The 21,680-nt window shown below is 38.1% G+C and overlaps 1 protein-coding gene across 9 annotated transcripts in view; it reads right to left on the bottom strand.

The window, feature by feature from the left end:
* anos1b (anosmin 1b) overlaps positions 1-21,680 on the bottom strand; it is a 347,052-nt gene that overhangs the window by 53,310 nt on the left and 272,062 nt on the right. For all 9 annotated transcript variants that reach the window (XR_015521059.1, XR_015521063.1, XR_015521064.1 and 6 more), the window contains 1 exon segment: positions 18,077-18,124. Coding sequence is in view for 3 of the 9 variants with exons in the window: in XM_087302368.1 (XP_087158494.1) it covers positions 18,077-18,124 (48 nt within the window). In the remaining 6 variants the exon portion in view is untranslated.

The raw sequence follows: 21,680 nt of genomic DNA, 5'->3' as shown, positions 1-21,680 counted from the left end.
AGATTCTTTTCTATAATGTGCTGTATAATTTACACCATTACACACTTATGAAGGTATAAAGCGCTCCTGTGAATCGATTCCACATGGCAAATGACCCTGGCTTGGAACAACACAAGGTCAAGAAGGAGAATTGTTCATTTTTGGGTGAGCTGTGCTGCATATTTCTGCAAGATCTCTGACGGCTTTAGTTTCTGACAATCACATTCAGATGGACTCGCTTTACATTCAGCTGAGTTCTGCTTCAAGAGCACTGCGAAAACACTTTCCATCTTGGAGTTTGTGTTTTATTTCTTGTCCAAACGTCCAAATATTCTTTAATTAAGAAGCATTTCATAGACAAGCAAAACATATTCTAAAAATACTCTTATTTCACAACAAAAGCAGGCTTATTTTTACGTTTGTCTTAATATTTCTGGAAACAAACAATAGTTTTTTTTCTTGTTTAGAAAATGCTTCTTGATTAACATTTCTTTAGGTAGGTATTTAGCTATTCCCCCAATGTTTGAGTGTGCTTTTTGACTGAATGTATTGAACTGAAGAGAATATTGAGCTGAAGGTTTGAGAAATGTGCCGACCAAGACTGAACACATTTAGCTTCTGCAGTGATGGACAAGTGCTCTCACTCTCTGATCTCCTGCTGCTTTATTACCCTCTCTTAAAAAAAAAATACAGGCAGATGACATCCAGGCCTGGAAGAGAGAAAAAAACATGAGGAGTCGTGGCTGGAAGGCAGCATGGAAAAGCTCTTCATGAAGATAAAAGCTCACGGCTCATCATAAAAACAAGACAAAGCCACGAGACGAATGAAGCAGTCAGAAAGGCTCCTGTCCATTCCTGCTACCTGACCTCATTTCCTGCTCGGTTAATCGATAAACATCTACATAACTATTTACTAATTAACATAATACAGACAAACATACAGAGAAGGTTCTCCAGCAAACATCTATATATTATAAATATTATAAATAAACATCAACATATATAAATATATACTATTTAAAATATTAGCGGGTGAGGCAGTGGTGCAGTAGGTAGTGCTGTCGTCTCACAGTAAGAAGGTTGCTGGTTCGAATCTCGGCTCAGTTGGTGTTTCTGTGTGGAGTTTGCATGTTCTCCCCTTGTTGGCTTGGGTTTCCTCTGGGTGCTCCGGTTTTCCCGACTGTCCAAACATATGCGCTAGAAGGGAATTGGGTAGGCTAAATTGTCCGAAGTGTATGAGTGTGAATGAGTGTGTGTGGATTTTTCCCAGTGATGTGTTGCATCTGGAACGACATCCGCTGTGTAAAAACATGTGCTAGATAAATTGGTGGTTCATTCCGCTGTGGTGACCCCAGATTAATAAAGGGAGTAAACCGAAAAGAAAATGAATGAATGAATAATATAAAATCTCTGGCACTGCATCGTGAATGAGAACAGAGGGATTTGTTAGTCTACATGGTAATTGAAGCTGAAGCTTTGGCTCTTGGTAGTGCAGTGATGGTGCATCATATAGGCCAGAGTACTGTTGTCAAAACTCCACAAAGCTTTATGTTTTAATTTACTGAAAATAATGGCTAATTTGATTTGCAATTTATAAGGTAAGTGAAAGTATCGCTCATTACTACATTGAACATTACCAATTTCAATTGGTTTGTTCAAATGTAGCCCGTGAATAAATTATTGAAATTCAATAAACCATTTTTCAGTGTTTCATGTCCACATTACAGCACAGTTCCCTTGCTTTTTTCTCCATTTTAAGCTGTGTAAGATAGAGATTGTGTGCTATTAGTCAACGTCATACATTTGGACAGAACCCATTATGGATGACAGGTAAAATAATACAGCTGCTGGACAGAGTGCATCTAAAATCACACACTTTCCTACTATATAGTATGTGAAAAACAGTATGGGTGGCGAGAAGTAGGGCTGTGCAATATTGCAAAAAAAAGATCACGATATCATGCTTTATATTATTCAATATTTATATTTAATAAGGCAGCGCAGTAGGTAGAGCTGTCGCCTCACAGCAAGAAGGTTCAGTTGGCGTTTGTGTGTGTTTACATGAGAAAGTTTATTAACGGAAGAGAAGCAATGCACCAATATGGCAGGTGTAGTACATGAATTCCATTCAAACTACTTGATACTATACAGAACGTACTATTCAGTAAAGTCATAAAGGAAACTGAATTAAAATGTAGTATTTCGGACACTGAGATTTTTTGTGTTGATGATGTGGGTTGCAGACTGCTGGGTTGTTGTGCATTATGAAACACTACACCAGAAACTATGGAATCTTGCATCTCAAGTCAAGCATGCTGAAATCAGGGAGATAAAGTCATCTGAAAGAGCTAAACGTTTTGTTTTAATTTAGAACTTTATTTCTTGTTGTTTAGAAATGTGTTGTACAAAAAACTTTAGATATTAAAATGATCTACATTATGAAATATTGTATTAATAACCTACGAAAACACACTGAACACACTTTCACTTTTAAGATGTTGATGTTTTTCAGTGTGTCAAGATCAAAACAGCACCAGAAATGACTCCATATGACTATGTTGTTACGGTCTGAAAGAAGAAGACGAAAGGCTCAGCACACTCACATCAAGACAAATAAAAACAGATTTATGTTTAGAGAAGAGTCACATTGAAGTTGACACGACTCGAGTTCAAAAACCCTTAAAACTCCTCAACAGCTTTCCCCCATGGCTCTAAACATCTGTAAGTGTCTGGCTGAGTGTTGTACATCTGTTGTGGGGTCGATATCCATATCTTGCGTGCTTATGTTTCCTCTCAGTAGCTGTTGTGTTAAACGCTTCTTAATGGGCGATCACATCAGTGGAGGTATAAAAGTGAACGGGCCATGACTTTTATCAGTGCAGTGCAGTACAGTTTTGTTCTAAGATCATTCCCAGCTAGCAAAATTCATGTGGCTCAAATCCGGCCCACACCAGACACTTACATCCGGCCCACATACCGCATGGAATGATGGCACTTGGACGGTTCGCTCCTGTTTGCCAGATCTGGGCCACAATTAAGCCATAACAAGACCACATATCAGAAAGAATTTCACCAAATGAACCAGAACTGACCCAATTCTAGGCCACACTTTGCTTTTTATTCTGGGCCAGATCTGGCCTACTACTTCTAATAATGGGTTAAACATTGGTAAACATCAGTGAAGTATATTATTTCATCACTGGTTGTGCCTTTCTTCATTTTGTTTGCTGTAATGAACAAACTTTTCAAGCAAAGTTCTTAAAAGTTACAGCGGCCCAAAAACAATTTATATTAAGAGGTTCAGGGCTATGAGCCCAACTAAATCAAACACTTTTCTCCATGATGGTGACTTTAGTCTATGTGGTCCACATATGCTTAAAGAGAACTGGGCCACATTTGCCATGTCTTCTCCGGGCCTCTTTAGGCTCACAGCCACATTAGCCAGAGCTAACTGTGCCAACTATTTGCCAAAAGAGGCCCACATTTGTTTTAGGATAACTGGGCCCCATTTGCCATATTTTCTCTGGACCACTATAGACTCAAATCCACATTAGCCAGAGCTTACTGTGCCCAATATGTACCAAAATTGGCCCACATATGTTTTAAGATAACTGGGCCACATTTTCCATATCTTCTCTGGGCCACATTAGGCTCACAGCCACATTAGCCAGAGCTTACTGTGCCAAATATTTGCCAAACGTGTCCCACGTGTGTCTTAAGAGAACTGGGCCACATTTGACCTTACACGTGTGAGCCACTTTAGGTTTAGACCAGGTGTGGGCAAACTTGATCCTGGAGGGCCGGTGTCCTGCATAGTTTAGCTCAAACCCTATTCAAACAGACCTCCCTATAGAGTTCAAGTGATCTTGAAGACATTGATTAGTTTGTTCAGGTGTGTTTGACTAGTGTTGGAACAAAACTCAGTGGCCCTCGAGGATCAAGTTTGCCCATCCCTGGTTTAGATCCAGATTACCTGTAAATGACTATGCCACTATTTAGCCAATTGTGTCTGATATTTGTCCTCCATCATTTGGGCCAAATTGATCATTTCCACATTGGGCTCACATTCAGATGACATTTTGCCATAAGTGCCAAATCTTTGCCTTAAATGGCCCATTTATGAATTGGAATCTTTGGACCACCTTTTCCAGGTGTTGCTGTTATTATAAGATCATTTCATAAACACAGCTACACTAGGTGTACATTAATGCAGCATTGTACTAAAGTTTAGCATTTTTGAAAGGTTTTCAAAACAGACAACATTTTCAAATCGATCGATTTTTGCATATGCTTTAATCCTGTACACATGTGCATAAAAACAGAGAGGTTTATGCAATATTTCTAAGCAGGAGTTGGTTTGGTTAAATGTGAACTCCCGCCTGAGTTCTGAATAGTATTGAGGAGGTAAATAAGAAAGTAAGCAACGGCTAATAAAGCACATTTGGACTGACTTTTGACTCAAATATTTAGAAGAAACAAGCATGAGGTGTGATGGGAAAGAATGAGACCGCATGAGGCCAGGAAGCTACAATGACTAAGAAACATGATGCTGAAAGCGCAGTAATAACCGCTTCATACAACAGAAAACAGCCATCCTGAGGCACTTTTAGGGTCATTGCAAAATTAAGATTGAGCTCAGATGTTTTATGATAAACAGTGCCAAAATCAAAGTTGTTTCGCCAAGTACTCTTTTCTTGAGCATTACAACCATCTTCCTTTTCTGTCGCCAACCATGTGTGACTAAACACACTCAAATACACAAACAATTAACTACATCACACTTCACAATAAGGTCCTATTAGTCTCTTCAGTCTTGTTTGTTCTTGTTTTGGTGGCTGGACACTGCTCATCATTTGTTTTGAATGTAGCACTTGGCTCTTGTGTTTGTATTGAACATATTCAGGCATGCTTGACAGCTTGCCAATGATCGAAAACTTAAACCCCAGTGCTAATTTGGGATTTCCGCCTGGATTTTGTCTACCCAAATTTAAAATCTTCCCAAATCCACATGCAGAGGTGTAAATGCAAACATTTGGTCTCATTTTAAAGAAAAGCCTTTGAATTTTCATTAAACACTATTGAAAGATTTTAAAATATCTGTATATGTTGTCTGTGTTATAATAAACACCTAAAAAAAGAGGCGCTTTCTGCAATTTATTTTATAAACTCAAATGTGAAAGTGTATCTTTCAGGTTGTGTGTGCTCTAGTGTGCTGTAATTAATGTTGCTGGTTCCTGCACATGTCTGTAATCATAGGACAAAAGAGAAATGTCTCCACCATAATCTATGCAGAAGTTATTGTGTTCCAACTGATGAGAGGTGCTGTACACACAGGGATGATCATTGTGTTCATATTTCACTATTCTTTTGTTTGATCAAACATAATTCAGTGTGTTTGGAGCACGTCAGACATATAAAAGGATTACTTATGCACATCAGCTCAAAAACAGAGGAGAATGGCCCTGAAGCGCACAGCATAAGGTAAGAGATGAGCTGTCTGTGCTATCTGGGGCTGCTTATTGACCATAAATGTATTGTTTTCACTTCTGCGCCATGGAAACACCAAGATTCATTCAGCAACTGTTTGATATGTGAATATAATTCAGTAAGAAGAACGCTAGAACCGTATGAGCACCGGCAAGAGCTTTCATTTGAGCTATAACTTGTACAAGTGTCATATGAAAAATATGAAAATGAACCAATGCTCAATACCCAGCTCGGGGATCCAAAATACTGTGTATTTAAGAGTAAATAACTTTTGTACAGTTGAATAAAAACCAAAGTGATGCAGATGTGTGCATAAAATATAGATTCTACACTTTCAAATGGAAACACTTAAGTGGGTCTGGTGCAATGCAGCCCTTTAAATCTTAAAGCGACAGTCGCTTACGCAGAGTTTGAGAGAATAGGTATTGCTAACAAATAGAAGCTTATTGTAAATTGTTACAGAATAATGTAACAGAATTGATGTTTGTCATCCTAAACCAGAGGAGCTTTAAGGATATCCATGACTTGATGGAACAAATTGAGAAAATCTTTCTTCAAGACCTTTTGAAAGGCGTGCAGACCAGGATGGGAGAAAGCTGTAGGGGGCCAAAGGAGGGATCTCACCTCTGCTGAACCTTCAAATGCCAGACGTGAAAAACTGAAACATTAGGAGAGGAAGTGTATCACAAGAAAGAGCAGAAGACCATTAATTTCTCAACGTCAGGAATAACCCAAATGGCTTATCCATATGGAAGTTGATGACGAATGTCCATACCCCCCCTTATGAACACACAAACCCGCTTGCACTTGACTTTGAAAGACGTTGTCCAGAGGTTCCTTCTTGACCCTTCAGCGCTCTCAGTTTGCCTGATTCAAGAGCAAAGCTGCAAGTTCTGATTTAGTGTCCTGATGTGGACATTCTCATAAGCCCCAACCTAACCACGACAAAAACCACATGTGCAGAAACACAGAGTTCCCGAGAGCGCTCTCATAATAAACATGCAAACGCCTTCACTGTGAGGTGTCTGAAGTATGCAGGTCGTCATTATGATGTCACACGGGGCGGAAAGTGAACTGGAATACCTGCTGCAGTTTAAATCAGCACACACTCGGCATTATGGGAACAACCTGGGTGTTCTGAATGTCTGCAACCCATTGAGCTGCCATTGCAGTTCAGGTGTCTGCAGGCCACACGCAACACACTCACAGTAAACATGAGCCGCTTTTCCACTATCAGGCCGAACTGTTCTATCTCAACCGTTCCATTCTTTGCTAATCACCATGGATTTGGTTTCATTTTGCACAGTGGTGCTGATAACGGAGCTCTCTGGAATGTAATACAAATGCATGAGCTGTTGTCTTTGTAAGGCAAGTGTAACGATTTTTAGTGTCGGTTTTGAAAGTCACTATGTCAGATTATGTGATTTTTGTCTTGATAACATTTTGACTTGTCAAATGTGCCAGACTGCAAACTGCTTCACAATCAGTCATCCCATGCCAGCTATGATGAGCATTGTTTCCTAAAGTGTTGCAATAACAATATTACTTAACTCAATTTATTATTTTAATCTTATTTCAATCTCAATAAACACTGACGCTTGCAGACAACTGATAACTACAATATTTAAGGGCATTCCTTACAAGATGGAAAGTCGTGCCCAACTGAGTCTGGTTCTCTCAAGGTTTTTTTTCTTCACTCTCCTATCAGGTGAAGTTTTTTTCCCTCTCCACAGTCGCCACTGGCTCACATGGTTCAGGATTGGTAGAGCTACGCATCGATGGATTTGCTCTTCAGTGTTTTAACTCTCAGTAATGATTAAATCACACTGAACTGAGCTCAACTGAACTGAACTTAAACACTAAAACCTGAACCACACTGTTCCAGTTACTGTGACCATTTATGTGAAGCTGCTTTGACACAATCTACATTGTAAAAGCGCTATACAAATAAAGCTGATTTGAATTGAAATGGAAAGAATCAAACTTCCTTAAAAATCGAAATGTATATTTTCCTGCCATGTGTTTCTTAACAAACACTCCCTCGCGTGAACTTGCCACAAGTGAAACGGAGAAATGAAAGCACATAAGCAGCAGCAAGGAAAAGTCAGATGCTCAAGTCATAATCTTTAAAATAATGTCAAATTAAAAAATGAGCAAATGTGTTTGTCAATGCATCAATTAAAGTGAAGCATTAGCTAAATCCTTATTTTCCACAGAGTGAAACAAATCATCTACCTGTATAGTTGAGTAGCACAAACAAAAATATCATTTGTATGTATTTCTTGATTAAAAACATTTTTATTTTATTAAAATTTTTGTTGTATTATTTTATTTTAGGAACCTCTATGTAAGGAGAAGTGGTGTGTTAGGGTTACATGTCTGAGAGATGCGGTGGGGAGGGGTGAGAAGGGTGCGCGACGTAGCCTATTTGAGGACTGGGAGGGAGACGCGAGATTACCGGTAGATTATCACTTGTTTGCAGGCATCCGGTGACTCACGAAACTTCCCGCCCTACTCATAATTCTCTCTTCATATAGCCATATGCCTATTACATATCCATAAAACACTGTAATATAACCGCGCTCGGATCGTATCGCTTTCTTACTACAATCGATCCGCTCCAGAGTTCGTTCCAATCAAGCCGAGACCATCTCACTCAAGCGATCTCGGAGCGATTGATTTGGCGCAGATCTGAGAGCGATTGAAGGTTTCACATATGCCAAACGAACCGCGCTAACTGGGCAAATGAGACAGGTTCGCAAACAAAAGTGTAGGTGTGAAAGCAGCCTCAAAGTCTTCCTTGCCCATATCTTTGCGAGAGAAGCCAGTCATCTTGTTGTGCTTGTGTCCGTTTGCTATCGACTCCCCCGCACACTCCCTTTACTAAACCCAACCCATAGTGTTTTCAGAAGCAAACTAGAAAAGCGGCTGCACGCTTGTAGCACATTTTCACACTGCTTTTTTTTAGTTTGTTTCATCTGGTTTCTGGAAACGTCCTACACCAGACTCAACCCTCGGTCTGAAGCCTGTATTCCAATCCACTCTTAAACATGCACATGCAGTCTTCCCTTTTTCCTTAGGTGAAATCCCCACCGTCATTTTAAAGTGCATTTCATCAAGTGAACAGGGTAAGCTTAAATGGACATACCCTCGATCCCTCAAGTCTGATAGGGAGCAAGTTGGCTTCCTATATTTACTCCAGCACCTATATGTCTCTAAATGCAATGCAATTAAGATGTCAGAGCAGTGTAGTTCTCAAGTGCTGGGGTTTACAACACTCTAAACCCACCAGTAATGGACACATGTGTAACATAATCAACAATGCACATCCGAGAGAACGAGACAGGGGGAAGTAAGTGATTGAAGAACACAAACAATTGGATTGGAATGCAGCCCAAGTGTGACACCATACAAGGTGAGCTAATGAACAAACTGACCGCTCAGGAAAACTGCTCCATCCATAGAGGAGTAAAGGGTCAGAGGTAGTTAAAAAGAATCAGAAGTTGTTGGTGCAACCCCCACCGGTCCTACATCACCCAACCCACTCTGAGCTGGGATCGAACCGGCGACCTTCCACATGGGAGTCGGTTGCTCTAACAAGGAGGCTAAAGAACACAGCCTCTAGCGTCTGTCGCACCTTTAGATGTCAGAGGAGTGAGGTTTACCTGCAGAGCACTTCACTAGCTGGCACTGACACTACCAAAGCGTTCTTTTTAAACACAAATTGCAGTCATGCCTAGCCCAGGGCACACATTTCATGCTTCCTAAAAATGTAGCACTGAGCACATACTCCCCATGAGTCCATGTCATCATTATGATGTCACACAGAGCAGAACTGTAATGCATGCACTGCCTGCTGCAGTTTGAATCAGCACACACTCGGCATTATGGGAACAACCTGGGTGTTCTGAATGTCTGCAACCCATTGAGCTGCCATTGCAGTTCAGGTGTCTGCGGCCACACGCAACACACTCACAGTAAACATGCTGCTGAGGGTGGAGAAACCATGACACAAGGCCACAGAGTTCATCAGCCTGCAGAAACGCAGCCATTTCTTCTCATATGGTTCGAATGAATCCGTCATCATAAACTATTTTACGTGCCGTTAAAGGTAACAGGGCATATTTCAGATATGTAAATGGTAACCAACCATGGTTTACTTAAGGAAGGGTAATGTTGGCTTTGAGGCTATCTGTGGTTTTGAAACTAAATGCAATGCTTTAGGTGGTTGATTTCATGCTGTTGTGATATCTGCTGCCTTTTCTTTCAGAGTGTGCAGAGCACTTTAAGCATGATGCAGTTTGAACTGAGGTTTAATTTGAATAAACTATGTATTCAAGCTTCTGGAAAAAAAAAAAAAACATAGACAGTAAAGCCTTCAAAATACTTCAGTGATCTCACAGAATATTATCTACACACTCCAGCATCCATTGTCATCGACTTTCTATTAAAGAAAGATTATGATAGATGAAAGATTAAACTGAGTAATTGTTTAGGCTGTTTAATTTTACAGCAACTTCAAACTTAAATTACAATGATGTGAAGGTCCAACAGGCATGTCGTGTTTTTGATTGTATTTTACTTGTAAAAGCTGTGTTATGTTACAAATGTGAACTGAATGGCAATGAATGATTCCAAATGAATGATTAAACTTAACGATAGCCATCGTGTTTTGGTTTATAACGTAATATTATAGTAACACTATAAAACTATTAATCTTAAACAACTAAATCCTTAATCTAAATCTCAATATATACCGACCAAATCTGCTTTATGCATTTATAATTTCCTAATTCAGAAAATAAAAGAAAATAAACTAAATGTAAAAACAAAGTTTGTGTGAGGAAGAGGGAGTGAATATATAAGGCAAAGTAAAATAAGCAACATTTTTTATCATTAATTGTACAAATAAAGTAAACTTGGAAACACAATGTACAGAAAAATAGTCAAATTTAGTTGGGCTCTTCTAAACTCTTAAAAATTGAGTTGATATTTTTCATTATTTTTAATTTATTCATATATATATATATATATAGGCCAAGTGCCTTAGTGTTCACTATACAGCCATATCGCACTGCTACGAGTGTGATATTGCCTTTATACAACAGTTTGATGGCATAATCACATTTATGAATAAGAAAATCAAACACAGAGAGTCTCAAAATCCCTTTATAAGAGGAACTACTTTCCTCCAGCTGACGTCAGAACAGCAGAAGCCGTTACTAATCCACCGCTGTCATCTTAGAGCTAGAATATGAATGATTCTCTAGCATAATATATAAAGTGATGACAAAACGGGTGATTTTGCTGACATTCTAAGATTATAAAGCTGAACGACATGAAATGCCATCAGTCTACAGAGACTTCCCAGTATTTCTCTGTTGCCATCGGAATATCACAATAATTAACCCCAAAAGCAACGCACACAATGACTACCATTTACTGTTGTGTTTGCGATAATGAAAAACGCTAAACAAATGCGGGGATTTCTTCTTTCTTTCTTTTTACTAAACTATTCTGCAGTAACAAAAAACAGGAGACGCATTAGAAACAAACAGATGGCCAACACAAACATTCCTGTCCCATCTCACACTCAATACACTACAATTACTACAGTATAAATACAACACAACAACATAAAAGAGAGAGAGATCCACTTAGAATGTCACTTAATTTTATTTTGAAAATATGCAGATCGTTTCTCCTGTAAGGGCTTATGTATTATGCGGTCTCTGTCGACATCTTTTCGATGGACAAGGTCAAAAGTCTTTGCTCCACTCAATGACTACTGGATACCGACGTGCTGTATCTCTGAAATGATAAATATATAAAATAGGCGCTATCCTTATAAATAAACTGCATAGATGCAATCTAAACAGCCTGAAAAACTCAAGTACATTATATTATGTTGTCCAACATCCAACAGTAGCGTGTTTAGTGATCTGTGTTTACTCTATGTGGGCGGAGTAATACACAAGGGTGAAGAGGCTGTACGAGTTCTGATATCGCAGAATATTGCACGACTTTCAGCCAATTAGATTTGAGAACCACACAGAACTGTTAGATATATATATATATATACATACATATATATATATATATATATATATATATATATATATATATATATATATATATATATATATATATATATATATATATATATATATATATATATATTCGTCTGGTTCTCTCTCTCTATATATATAAATATTTTATAAATGTTTTGACTCATTTTAATTGGCCAAGAGGTTGGATTTGTAAATTTTGAATACCTTGAAGGTACAAATCTGTATCTCGGGTACATTTTCGTACCAAAATATTGTAAGTTGGTTTCTCGAAAGTGCAGATTAGTCCCTTAAAAGTACAATAATGTAACTTTTAGGTATTGGTATGTGACCACAAGACCAAACAAAAAGACAGGACCATATTTGCCCAAGATACAACTGTAAAATCTGCAATCTGAGGGAGCAAATAAAAAGGAAATATTGCGAAAATCACTTTTAAAGTTTTCTAAATGAAGTGCTTAGCAATGCACATTATGAAAATAGCTTTTGATACATGTACAGTAGGAAATGTACAAAATGTCTTCATGGAACGTGATATTTACTATAATTACTATTCATTTAATTTAAATTACTATTAATTTAAAGAAAAAAAATCAATTTGACCAATACAAAGTAGTTTTTGGCTGTTGCCAAAAGTGTACCCGTGCAACATTAAGACTCTTATGTTACCCAAGGTCACACAAATGAATTTTGTAACACCAATATAAAGACTTTAGATTTGAAAGTGGACCTTTTGCAAAGGTACAACCCCAGAAACAGATTTGTATTCTTGACAGTGCACTGCAGGCAGATTTATCAGCATGAGAAACTAAATATATAACGACTGCTTTCAGATACGTAATGAGACTCATTTACATTTCCAAAATCAGCAGTTGCCAAACAAAGCTGGAATAAGTTCTTCTGCGAAACTTCCAGGAACTGTTAAACGTAATGAGCTCCCCAAATCTCAGAGCGGAGTCAGCAGCGGCCATCATTGTGACTGACCACACACAGAGTGACCCGCATGTGTGACCCGCTGACCCTCACCTGCTGATCACGGCCCACAGCCTGAGCCCCAGTCCAGCGCGGGTCAACCCGGATTCATCTGCTTTAGAGCTTTACTTAACCTTCCCGATGACTTAAAGGTAAAAATGACCCGGGCACCATTTTACCAACAGAGAAACAAACCCAAACAGTGTTTTTCCATCTTAAAATATAAAAAAAAGAATGTGCTTTGGGTTCTGTCAGCTATAAAACAATTTTTACACCACAGAAACTACTGGCACACAATGATAATCTGCTGCTTTAATAAAAACGGCCGAGCTAAGAACATTTTACACTTATGACAGTACTTTTAGCATTAGAAAATACGCCGTTTACTTTAGTCAAGAATGAGTGTTGTCCACTAATTAAACTGATGAAATACTGCACACTGATGAGGAAAAACCTGGACGAGTTAGAGATGAAGATGAGGTTGATTCTTCATGCAGAATGGAGATTTGTGGATTGAAATTCAATGTATCTGCTTTATTTTAGTGAAAGAGGGTCACTTTTGACCTGAAGGATGAACGGCATACAGAGAAGTCTAAGACAACCAAGGGTTTAGAGAAGAGAGTGGCTTAATCCCGGCGCTAAACTATAGCCACCGTGCTGCATCTCACCCGAGGTCAAGCCTGACGGATGAGACTGGACAAGTGCTGGGAGACGCCCTGATCCAGTCCCAGCACTGTTTAACTGGAGCTGCTGCTTTCTGACACATGCCGGACCAGAAAAAGACTTCAAAGACAGCTCAAATACACTTCAAGGCAAGAGGTGAACAGGGCGATCATTTTAGACATCAGCGAACTCCAGCAGTTAAGCACAGAGCATTAACATATTAAATGATCAGTTTGGGAAGTTTTCTCAGATGAAATGACCAAATGAGGCATTACTGAATTATAAATGCACTCATGAAAATTCATTTGCATGTATTTCATTAACAGAAATTGGAGTAAAGTCAGGTTTGTAAGTGTTTTGCAGATGTTTTATACACACTTATATATACAGCTGAAGTCAGAATTATTCACCCCCTTTTAAATTTATTTCTTTGTTAAATATTTCCCAAATGATGTTGAACAGGTTGAGGAAATGTTCACAGTGTGTCTGATAATGTTTGTTCTTCTGGAGAAAGTCTGATTTGTTTTATTTGGGCTAGAATAAAAGCAGTTTTTAATTGTTTAAACAGCATTTTAAGCTCAATATTATTCGCCCCTTTAAGCTATATTTGTTTTGGATAGTCTACAGAACAAACCATCGTTATACAATAACTTGCCTAATTACCCTAACCTGCCTAGTTACCCTAATTACCCTAGTGAAGCCTTTACATGTCACTTTAAGCTGTATAGAAGTGTCTTGAAGAATATCTAGTCTAATATTATTTACTGTCATCATGACAAAGAGGAAATAAATCAGTTATTAGAGATGAGTTATTAACACTAGTATGATTAGACATGTGCTGGAGAAATCTGCTCTCCGTTACACAGAAAATGAGGAATGAAATAAACAGGGGGTGAATAATTCTGATTTCAGCTGTATATTTTTAAGTATAGCTAAATGTTAAAAGTACAATAATGTAGACAAACTATACACTATTTTTAGTTTAAAGATGTAATAATAGCATAATTGAGCCATCATGTTGTTGTTGTTTGTAAAGGAACAGATTTAAGGTTTATCCAGTTTAACAGATCAACTAATCATGTGTCTAAAACCAACAACAGCTACTTCACAACCAAATAATATTACAAGAAAAAAGAAACACACAGCGTCTTCCTGGTCTGTGCTTTAAACGAATAAACAGAAGCTAATTTCAAGTGCACTACTCGAGACGCAGTTCAGCCCAGACGGATGTGAAAAAGCTTATTTTCACAAGTAGCACAACATTTACTTTACCTGTTATTGGAAGGGCTGACGGTGGATTACTTCCATCTGAAAGCAATTAGGACAGCTTAAACGCTTGGTGTGAGAAATACGGCTTTCACCAGGAATGTTTTTGCTCTTTTTCATTCAGCTCAGGCCCTCGGGGCGAGCGGTGGCTGCTGATCGGCCGACGGCACCCAGAGATGTCTGGGTTTAGGCAATTACCATTAATGAGCTGACCATGTTTACTGGCTTATCGGAGAACAATTATGGTGACATATCACAAGTATAGAAATATTCAGGCAGTCTTCATGGTCTGCTTGACTGAGGAGCCACTACTGCGACTGCTAGAGAGAAGCTGTGGCATTTCAAAAGAGGTAAAAAGGCTATAAGTTAAGACTGTGATACACATATTTGTGCTGATTTTTTTATGCTTCACATACGCTTCCATCCCCTGACTCAAGACCAGGTACTGAGCCATGAAAGAGGTTCTTCTGTGCTGCAAGAATGCTCAATTACATTAAAGGATATCTCAGTTTATTGTGAGTTTCCAATGATATCGCATGTCAATAAGTTTGATTTAGTGGCTAACAGTGGGGTAAAGAGAACTGAAAACTCATACTGAAGTGAAAGCACCATTACTTGCTTAATGTAGTGCAGAGTAAAAGTATCTGCTGTCAATATTACTCAAACTATGAGTAAAAAGTAGAGCTTTCAAGAGTAGCTAGTGAGTGTTACGCTGTGAAAAGCTGATGTGTTTGCATGTCATTTGTGCATGAGTGTGTAAACGTAACATTCTGTACTGCATTTGGTTATTGCCCAGCAGGCTCACGACATCATAAGACGTTAACATTAGGTTAGATTTAGGTCTTGACATCAGGTGACCAAAATTCAATGTCTACTAAGTACAACGTTATTAATAACGTTTAGTCATGGACACTGACATCCGCCTGATGTTGAGTTCTGACGTCAACCTGATTTTCACTACCAAACAAACTGCAAGATTTCCACAAGGTTGAAGTACACCGTCAATCTAACGTCATGTTAATATCCTGTGCCGTTAAGGCCATTTCGGTCATCATACAGTAGACATCGGTCCTCTTCTCTAAACAGTCTCTGGGTCAATGTGTGTAGAGATTTTGGACATCTTCTTGGACATTTTTAATGCTTCAAAACAGTTTTCTGCAATTATGAATCGCCCATGTCTTGAGGTGGTTCATTAGGATGCAATTTACATTCTATATGTGATCTGATTGGACAGGAATTACAGGACTGAGTTCTCTCATCCCCATAGACAAGAAAAGATAAAGTAGTGACGCAGGTTTAAGGACTGTGGAGTAACAGTACAGATACTGCAGTAAACATGTTCTCAAGGGAAAGTAAAAGTCCACATTTATAAAACTACTTAGTAAAGTACAACTCCTGAGAAAAACTACTCGATTACCGTCATCTGAGTATTTGAAATTAGTTTCTTTACACCACTGGCAGCCAATTCGTATAAAGTTGTACGATCTCATTTGTACATTGTAGGACGATGTGCTCATCTCCCACTGGACTTTTAGACATTTTTGTGTGACTGAACTTGTTTGAATTTGTACGATTTAGTACAATAGTAGTAGTTGTTTAACCTAACAAAATCTTTTAACCCAGACTCATTCTGAAAGCGTAGTCCCGCGGACGTTTCTGGAGACCGCGATTTACGTGGCTGGAGGTATGTATGGCTGCATTTCGTTTTTTCAAGCGAACGCTACGTGGCAGTGTGACGCCGCTCCTCTTCACACTCGTCGCCTGACAGCTCACCTCCGTGTGGAGGGCTTTCCCACCGCAAGCGGTTTGTCCGGTTAGCTCGTCGTGTACATCGGCGGAGCGGAGACCTGGAGGAGAGCTGGCGGCGAGGACCAGGTTCGAGTCCGGGGAAGAGCGGTTCCAGAAATCAGGCAAAAGACAAAAAACAGAATCCAAAAAATAAAGTGAGGGTGAGCATGTGGTGAAATCCGAAAACGCAGTTTTTCTGGACGGCTTTTGTAAATCACTGCTTGAGTTTAGGGAGGGAAGTGAGCCGGCGAGCAGGTGGGCAGGTGGGCGGGCTAGCGGGTCAATCTGTAAAACCGGTTGGGTTTAGGGAAGGAGAAGGAGGGTGGGTCTACCGATTGGCCGGTCACCCAGTCAATCATTCAGTTATTCAGTAAGCCGAATAGATGGTTGCTCAATAGCAGCCTCTGGCGGCTTTACGTGAGAACAGCGCGGGCAAGAGGCGTTCGAGATGCGAAAAAGCGGATTCACGAAAACAAAACTGCACAAATACGTACCTCCCAGGACGCATTTCACGATCTCCAGAAACGTCCACGGTTTGCTTTACAGCTGAGTTTGAGTGTGTCTACAGAAATAACTTCTGACCTGCCTCAGTTGATTACTCTTGCATCAGTCATTGTGTTATTCTCCCATTCATCATTGTGATTTATTATTATTATTGTGCATTGTATGATGTCTTTATTAACTGATAACGTCTCCTGTAATCGTAATATACGCATGTCAAAGGAAGTTTCAGCTGTGATTATATCTTTGGGTTTTTGTTTATGAGTTTTGCGAAAAGGCCGGTGTGCATATTTCCCCATGAGAGCAGACTGAATTTTTCCTGATGTAAACTGAATCCGGGAACTTTTTTTTGAGACATGCATCCTCGCAAATGGACTTCCCAAGAGAGCAAATGAAAAACAAACTGCTTAAAGTCAACATGAAACACGTTCACAAGCCATTTCGTATTGTGCCACTTATTTAATCCACAGAGAAAAGTGGTCTCAAATGAAAAGACTTTGTGAGGGCGTCACAGTGGCTCAGTGGGTAGCACAATCCCCTCACAGCTAGAAGGTCGCTGGTTCGAGCCCAGCTGGGTCAGTTGGCATTTCAGTGTGGAGTTTGCATGTTCTCCCCGTGTTGGTGTCGGTTTCCTCTGGGTGCACAGTCCAAACGCATGCGCTATAGGAGAATTGATGAACTAAACTGGCCGTAGTGTATAAGTGTGAATGAGTGTGTATGGGTTGTGACTGGAAGGGCATCCACTGCGTAAAACATATGCTGGATAAGTTGGCGGTTCATTCCGCTGTGGTGACCTCAGATTAAAGGACTTGGCCAAAAAGAAAATGAATAAATGAATAAGACTTTGTGAGATCAGATGTTTCTAAGCAGGTGCATGTGATTGAAAAGGATTGCAAACATGTAATTTAATTAAAATAATACGCACAGATGCCCGCTGAGATGTAAAATAGCATTTTTGATTTCACATGAATAAAATGGCACATTAAAAAATGAAACCTCAAATATATCTATCTATTTAATAACGTAGTACATAAAAAATGACAGTAATAAGGTGGAAGGAAAGAGCCGTAATAAGGCCAGAAATAGAGAGAAAAACCCTGCCAGGGTAAAACAGTGGCCCTCAGTGCTGTTTGTGTTGGGTTTCCAGAAGCCATTAGACATGAGTGAGCTTTAGTGCATGAGCAGGGCATGTGGTTTGTATAACGGCATTAACCTTTGGCCATTTCCTTGTAATAAAAGGAAATTACATTTGAACAGAGTTTTATTTAGCAGCGCTGAGGCGTAAGCTGTGAGCTCAGTGAATAATGTCAAGCTCTGAACTTCATCTGACAAAAAGAAAAGGAACGGCTCACCTGTGAACATCTCCTGTGGTTCTCACACCAGCCCAACACGCGGTCATTCTGAAACAGACCAAGAAACACACACATTAATACAACACGGCACTTCTATAGTTTTAAATTACAGAGGATTAATATTTGTGGAGGACAAAGATTAATCACACCCAAAATAAACGTTTGTTTGTTCATAATATGTGTGTAGTGAAAATATGTAAATGTGTACACACACACACACACACACACACACACACACATACTAAAGCACAACTATACAAAACAAAACTTTTAAACACACAGTTGAAGAGAAATTATTATAAGCCCTCCCGTGATTTTCTAATTCTTTTAATAATATTTCCCAAGTGACGGTTAACGGAGAGAATGTGGTGACCCCGGATTGATAAAGGGACTAAGCCGACAAGAAAATGAATGAATGAATGTTTGTTTTGTTTACAATTGAAAAACTAAGTCTGAAGGGCTATTATTAACCTTAAACTTCATTAAAAACTGTTTTTATTCAAGTCAAACTAAAAAAAAAGATGAATAAAAAACCCAGAAGAATAGAAATATTGCTTTGTTAAACATCACAATTCACAGGAATTGAAAAATACAGTATGACTGGAGCATTATTAATTTTGACTGTATATAAAGTATAATTTGTATCATATACATTTTATATATAATAATAAACAAACATTTTCTCAAATATATGCATGCATATTTATATACATACATACAGACAGTTAAAGTCAGAATTATTAGCCCCCCTGAATTATTAGACCCCAGTTAAGCGAGAGAATACGGTCATCTTTCAAAACAAAAGACTTATAAAAATAAAAGATCTTTCAGACTCACAGACAGGTGATAAATAAAACGGAAATAATTAATGATTTATTGTGCGGCAAGGTGTTGTGCCGAAAAACGCACCCCTGCCGTGAAATGCACCCCCTCTGAAGTGTGCATCTATTAACTGAAATTGATTTTATTAAAAATATTTTTATTAATAGAGTTGAGACACTAATGAGAGAGACTGAGGTGAGTTTCATGAATGGTACCCTTCCCTTGTAGAAGATAGATAAATCAATAGACAGATAGACAGACAGATAGACAAAAAAAAAAAATAAATAAATAAATAAATAAATAAATAAATAAATAGATAAAACATAAACAGACAAATGGATGGACAGACGGACAGATAGATGGATAGATAGATAGATAGATAGATAGATAGATAGATAGATAGATAGATAGATAGATAGATAGATAGATAGATAGATAGATAGATAGATAGATAGATAGATAGATAGATAGACAGATAGAAAAATGAAAATAATAAAAAATAAATAGATAAATAAATAAATAAATAAATAAATAAATAAATAAATAAATAAATAAATAAATAAATAGATAAATAAATAAATAAACAAATAGATAAATAAATAAATAGATAAATAAATAAACAAATAGATAAATAATAAATAGATAAATAAATAAACAAATAGATAAATAAATAAATAGATAAATAAATAAACAAATAGATAAATAATAAATAGATAAATAAATAAATAAACAAATAGATAAATAAATAAATAAATTAATAAATAAATAAATAAATAAATAAATAAATAAATAAATAAACAAATAGATAAATAAATAAATATATAAATAAATAAACAAATAGATGAATAAATAAATAAATAAATAAATAAATAAATAAATAAATAAATAAAAAAGCCTAATTTTAGGCTACACTACGGTCAATATAATTTTTTTTTTACATTTATTTGTAAACCTAGTGTGTTTTAAAATGCGTTTCACTTCTTGTCCTTGCTTTATCCATCAAAATAATAATAATTTTTAGGTTTTAATCAATTATGGGCTTTTATTTAGATTTTTTTTATTAAATGTAGCCTGAGAATGCTAATGAAAGTCTTTGAGGGAGTGCATTTTACGGCAGGGGTGCATTTCTTGGTGGCATGGTGGTTGAGGACCACTGCTATAGAAATGAAGATGAAGTGAATAATGTGGACACTTCAAAATTCATTCATTCATTCAATTTAGCCTACCCAATTCACCTGTACCGCATGTCTTTGGACTGTGGGGGAAACCGGAGCACCCGGAGGAAACCCACGCAAACACAGGGAGAACATGCAAACTCACACACAGAAACGGCAACTGAGCCGAGGTTCGAACCAGCGACCTAGCGACCTTCTTGTTGTGAGGCGACAGCACTAAAGTAGCACATGATGAAGACCTTGTTCTTTTCAAATATTAACATATTCACATGTTAATCTGGCATTCGACATTGAATATTCTACGACAATTTATAAACCTTTTGTTTGGTTATACTGTACAGTAAGGCTGCATTTGTTAACTTCAGTTAAGTCTTTTGTACTTTAACTTTTGCATATTAATTTATTGAAAACCTTGCTTTACTCTGGACATGCCAATTCAACAAAGCAACACACCAACATATAGTGTTAAATACTTCTAAAGTGACTTATTAGCAGATATATGTCAATATCTTGATATTACCAGATGATGAAATCTTCATTTGAGAACATCTGAGAGCAGCAGAAGCATATACTCTATCAAACAGTTCTGACATTTTCTGCAGAGTATAATAAAGCTCTGCTGGGCGTTTTGAGGTGGAACTTTACACATTCTGGGGACACTAAAGACTCGTATTGCATCTTGAGAAAAGAGGCATAATAGTTGCCCGTTAAACAAATCTCCTCAAATTGCTTGCAGCTGTTTTTGCCGTTTAACGTCTACAACTTATATGTTCGCTACGGGCCTTGGGAGTCATCTGAACGTCTTCCAGAGTGGGGCGACACGGGCAAGAATGAATCACGTATGATGAAGTAAACACAGCACAACCACAGCCTCAAGCGTGCGTCAACACCTCACCAAACCTTGTTTGGGAAAAGTGGTGATGAGGAGTTAACCGCTCTAATGAATGACGGTGTCTGTGTTTAGACTTCTGTGGTGTCTTCGTGAATGATGGGACAGACGACGACACACACTCAGACTCCTCTGTAGCTTCATGCCAAAAGCGTGATCTAAGATGCCATGCAAATGCAAACACTGCATACAAAAATTCAGCTTTTGTGATGTTTCTAGTCCAAATATACGCAACTCTTAATTAAAGAAGCATTCTACACAAGCAAAAACATGCTGTCTTTTTTTCAGAAAGTCAAAATTTAGATGTTTGAGCAAAATAATCTGCCGATGAGGTGAGCAAAATATGATCATTTTCTTGCCCCAATGGCAGATTCTTTAACTTGCTTCAAGTAAAAACTTAATTCTGACTTAATTATTTCATTTTTAACATTTTTTTTTTCTAAAAAGCTTCTTGATTTAAGACTTTTTTAAAGATGTTTAGAAGTAAGAAAAGCATTTTCGTGAGTGTGTATGTGTCTGGGAGATCAGCATGCAGGCGAGCGGCGCAGTAATCCTCCAGACACTCCCTCTGGTGAGCAGCATTTATCCCCAGCAAACGTGAGTCACGCCTCTGCAGGGCTTTTGTGAGGTTTTAATTAGGACTTGAGGGACAGAGAGAGCCCATTGTGAGCGGTGAAGTCTCCAGAAGTGATCTCCAAAGGAATGCCGGAGCGTAACA

The sequence above is a fragment of the Danio rerio genome, chromosome 22, assembly GCF_052040795.2.
Source record: "Danio rerio strain M-AB ecotype USA chromosome 22, GRCz13ab, whole genome shotgun sequence".
Lineage (NCBI taxonomy): Eukaryota > Metazoa > Chordata > Actinopteri > Cypriniformes > Danionidae > Danio > Danio rerio.
The sequence above is the reverse complement of the archived record's forward strand: the minus strand, read 5'-3'. Positions and strand labels throughout refer to the sequence as shown.